The following is a 4,737-nucleotide window of genomic DNA, read 5'->3' as shown; positions in this document are numbered from 1 at the left end:
GTACAATTTCCCTTTTAGGAATATCAAATGTTTAAGTTCGCTTTATATTAATTTTTCGAAAAGCGGAAAACGAGAGAAATATTATTATAGAAAAAAGAAGGGGCAGTTGAGAGGACAAAATCTGCCTTTGGAAGATATCCAGGAGATTTAGAAAATAAAATAATTCAAGTAAGCACCTTGACAGCAAAGTATGAAGAAATTTTGGAACGTAAAGCAAAAACTGTAGCCTTCCAAATGTATTTACAAGAAAAAAGAAAGAAAAAAAAACCCCATAACAAATTATTCTTAATTATGCCATCAAAGTCAAATAGGTGGACAAGTCAGTTCCTGTTGTTAACTAATACAGAGACTAAAAACTCTTTTTAAGTCTTAGAATCTCTGAAATGTTTCCAAGTACATTTGATTTGGTGTATATTTTAATAAAAATTTATTTATTACACGTTTACATGGGAATAATTCAAGAAAATGGTAGGCAATAAGGCATCAGTCTATATCAAAATTCTCTCTATATATAAATAAGTAGTAGGTGATTGATAAATTAGTTATAAGCCTCAAGAACTCTTCCACAAGAAAATTAAGGTCTCATTCCTTCAGTTGTTGATCTTCTGTACTTTTTGTTGTTTGTTTTTTTTCAAAGTATTTGGTGCAGAAATGGTTTTAACTTGGAAATCAATGATTCCATGTTGTTACAAAGTAGATGATGAGTTAGTAAGATCAAAGAAAAATGTCAAAAAACAAAGTTCATTTCAGAGATTGACTCTATTAGATTTTGATGATCCAAGTTCACCATTATCTGCTGATGGACTTTCCAATTCATTCATTGGATCAAACCTTATCAACTTCACATTTACTGAACTTAGAGAAGTTACACACCATTTTTCATCTGCTAATTTTCTTGGTGAAGGAGGATTTGGACCGGTTTACAAAGGATTCGTCGACGATAAGCTTAGGCCAGGGCTAAAACCTCAGGTTGTTGCTGTTAAGGTGTTGGATACAGATGGTTTGCAAGGCCACAAGGAATGGCTGGTGAGTTATTTTCCATTATTTTTTGTGTGACGATTCATATAGCAGACCCCAACTTGCATTGGGTTGAGGTATAATTGTTGTATGCTAAGTGAAGGGGAGCCTTGGCATAACTAGTTGCTACTATGTGACCAGGAGGTCACGGGTTCGAGACGGGAAACAGCCTCTTGCAAAAATGCAAGGTAAGGCTGCGTACAATAAACCTTTATGGTCCAGCCCTTCTCCGGACCCCGCACATAATGAGAGCTTAGTGCAGCGAGTTGCCCTTTATTGTTGTATGCTAATAAAGTTGAAATGTTAAAGATGTTGAAAGTGATTTTTATTTATTTTTTATTTATGTAGACAGAGATAATATTCCTGGGGCAACTAAGGCATCCACATCTGGTAAAATTGATTGGATACTGCTGGGAAGATAATAATAGACTCCTAGTCTATGAATTCTTGCCAAGGGGAAGCTTGGAAAATCAACTCTTTGGTAGTAAGTTTCCAAATTTTTTCTCTCAATATGAATTCAGAATAGGGATGTTGTAACAGCCCAGCCCAGCTCGCTAGTGATATTGTTCGTTTGACTTTAAAATGCGTCACTAGGGTCTAAGGCATGTCTATTTTTATACCCAACATCTCTTCCGTGTTTTGTCGATGTGAGATTCGCCAGGGTGTCACATACACCCCCTTAGGGACTCAGCGTCCTTGTCGAGGTTTGCCCCACCACCGTTCAAGGTTGCATGCGGAGTGGCTCTGATACCATATGTAACATAGCAGCCCACTAGTGATATTATCCGCTTTTGGCTTAAACCCGCACGGTTTTAAAACGTGTCACTAGGGTCTAAGGCCTATCTATTTATATACCCAACATTTCTCCCGTGTTTTGTCGATATGGGATTCGCCTAGGGTGTCACAGATGTACTGAAATTAGACATAAATGTTAGAAATAGCTTACTATAATATGGTTTTTAGAACTCAGAGATCCTGAAACCAAGGTATGCGTTGATTTATAGTTCTCAAATGTTTGTATTTATGGCAATTATGCAGAGTTTTCGATTACATTATCGTGGTCAACAAGGATGAAGATAGCACTAGGAGCAGCAAAAGGTCTCGCGTTCCTCCATGAAGGCGAAAAACCAGTCATATACAGAGACTTTAAGGCATCAAACATCTTAATAAATTCAGTAAGCTACTCCTCCTTCCATCTGTCTTCCTTTCTGTTCATCATTTTCGATCAAATATTGTTTGTAAAAAAATGAAAAGCAAACAAAGACAGAGAGATAACGACTCTTGAACATGATGATCTCTCTTGTAGGATTACACTGCTAAACTTTCTGATTTCGGACTAGCAAAGGATGGACCAGCAGGGGACGATACGCATGTATCCACACGAATAATGGGTACACACGGCTATGCAGCCCCTGAATATATCATGACAGGTAGACTTAACTCTTTTTCTTGGAAGCTAAGGCATTCTAGAATTGGACAAAAAAATGTTTACTTGGACTTTTCTAGTCCAACTTGTGATTAGCTAATACATTGTCAATGCCATGATTTCCAGGTCATTTGACAACAATGAGTGATGTATATAGTTTTGGAGTAGTTCTGTTGGAAATGCTGACTGGTAAAAGATCATTGGATAAAAAAAGACGAGAAGGAGAAACGAATTTGGTTGAATGGTTAAGGCCTTATTTAAAAGATCCAAAGAAAATTGCTCGTGTGATGGACCGAAGACTTGAAGGTGAATACCCGATTAAAGGGGCACAAACTGCAGCATTAGTAGCATACAAATGCTTAAGTCATTATCCTAAGCCTAGGCCTACAATGGATGATGTTGTCAAGATTCTTGAGACACTTCAGGAGGAAAGCAATAACACTGACACTGCAATAAGTGATCCAATGATAACGATGACATCGAACAGTGATTTCAGCAGTGAGAGTGAGAAAAATGGCGAAAAAGAGGATGCTGCAACACCGGAACGAAATGGGAGAAGCAGAAAGGAGAAGTACTTGAATGGGAAAAATCAAGGTTATGGATGGAGACAGAGAATCAATAGACAGAGAATGGTGGCGTCTTACTCGGATACAGCTCTTTATAGAAGACATTGAGATATGGCAAATATAGCCACCTCAAGCATTTGCAGTGAAGAATCTAAGTAATAAAACTTCACTAGCTATAGAACTTTTGCACTGCAGCAAAAAATGATAATAATTAGGAAAATACTATTTGTGTATAAAGAAGGGCAACCCAGTGCACAAAGCATCTCGGGGTCACACAGGGCCCAGGAAGGATTCTTTTGAGAAATACATAGTAATAGTAAATATTAATGCAGTAAGCTGTAGTATATAGAAGGTGTAAGCAGCATACTGCTTCTAGTTTACTGCTAAAAACCTGATTTCAGGTATAGGATTGTAACTTTTCTACTTTTTTTGTGAACTCTTCAGTTGTAAGATATGGAATGGCAAAAGTAAACAAGACTAAGCCAATTCTATTGTAACATTTGCTTTTGATATGCTACAATATTTGGATAATGATGGTGTTCGAGTCTGTGTGAGTACACTTCAATTATTTCATTAAATACCTGCTACTTTTCACCAATACACGCACGAAGAAAATAGATGCATTTCATACATGGAATTAATTGTGGTGGGAAGTAACAGGCTAGCAGGTACGTGTAATAATTGAGGTGCGTGCGAGTTGGCTAAAACCTTGCTGTTATTAAAAAAATATTGTGGGTATTTAATAAATGGAGAAGGCTTTCTTTGGTTAAATGGAGTTGGTCAGAATTTCAGCACCTAAAAGAAATGAAGCAACAACGTGATTGCATCAATCTGAAAAATAGAACATTCAGCTTCAAATAATTTATAGTAGCATAGATAATATAAAGTGTTGTTAGAAACTTCCATTTGTACACTAATAAGATATAAATTCTACCTGCTAAAACAGAGTTAGTTAGGAAACTTGACCTTTTCTCTTGATTGAAAGGAACGCTACTCCTTCCTCACAGTTCCCATCTACCCCTCTTCCCCTCACTCTCGAGTCCGAAACTGAAATAATGGATTTTTGGACTCAAAATATGTTTATACAGTTAAAAAAAAAATTACATTTTTAATTAAAACGCAATATTATACTGCGTTTTAGTTTAAAGAAAAGTTAGTCGTTAAAGTAAGACGCATTATAATACTACGTTTTACTAAAAAGTTAATCTTTTTTATAGGAACACACAGTATAGTACTACGTTTTAGGAAAACGTAGTATTATACTGCATTTTCCTATAAAAAAGAAATATAACCCATTCTTCTTCTCCACGACAGAACCACTGGTTCTATTTTAAACCCCCCTTTTGTTCCCCCCCCCCCTCCTCCGATTAAAAAAAAATTTCTTGGGCCCCACCCGTCACACAAAAGTGAAGAGCGTAGGTCCCGCATACAACCCAAGCCTTCGATTGTTGTGGATTCCTTCTTTCGGGCTCAAAATTTTAAATTTCCGACATTTCAAAAAACATAAATCGAGGTATTCCGATTTAGATTATGTCAAAACTCGTAGAGCATATGCATATTTGTTTTCTTGAATGTGTTTCCACGTTGATTTGTATTATGTTTGCGATTAAATTTGTATGTTATTTTTATCCGGATTAAATTATTAGTGTTTTAAAAAAATAGTTAAAAGTTGAGAAATAATTTTTATTGTTAATAAAATTGTTCATAAATATCTTTTACTGTTTTATA

General features: G+C 36.0%; 1 protein-coding gene across 1 annotated transcript; it reads left to right on the top strand.

The window, feature by feature from the left end:
• Positions 1 to 534: 534 nt before the first annotated feature.
• On the top strand, positions 535 to 3,540 carry LOC107760476 (EPD1-interacting receptor-like cytoplasmic serine/threonine-protein kinase 5D). The gene is made up of 5 exons (XM_016578529.2): positions 535 to 1,026; positions 1,366 to 1,501; positions 2,056 to 2,192; positions 2,324 to 2,447; positions 2,570 to 3,540. The coding sequence occupies exons 1-5, from the start codon at positions 652 to 654 to the stop codon at positions 3,115 to 3,117; spliced, it is 1,320 nt and encodes a 439-aa protein (XP_016434015.1). The 5' UTR covers positions 535 to 651; the 3' UTR covers positions 3,118 to 3,540.
• Positions 3,541 to 4,737: the final 1,197 nt, after the last annotated feature.

Source organism: Nicotiana tabacum, chromosome 1 (genome assembly GCF_000715075.1).
Source record: "Nicotiana tabacum cultivar K326 chromosome 1, ASM71507v2, whole genome shotgun sequence".
Lineage (NCBI taxonomy): Eukaryota > Viridiplantae > Streptophyta > Magnoliopsida > Solanales > Solanaceae > Nicotiana > Nicotiana tabacum.
Note: the sequence above shows the minus strand (reverse complement) of the source record. Positions and strands in the feature narration are given on the sequence as shown.

Bases quoted from the DNA above. Each gene is read 5' to 3' on its own strand.
- LOC107760476 (XM_016578529.2), top strand. From the start codon at position 652: ATGGTTTTAACTTGGAAATCAATGATTCCATGTTGTTACAAAGTAGAT. The intron at 1,027-1,365 runs GTGAGTTATTTT...TTATTTATGTAG, and splicing joins AAGGCCACAAGGAATGGCTG to ACAGAGATAATATTCCTGGG. The intron at 2,193-2,323 runs GTAAGCTACTCC...TCTCTCTTGTAG, and splicing joins CAAACATCTTAATAAATTCA to GATTACACTGCTAAACTTTC.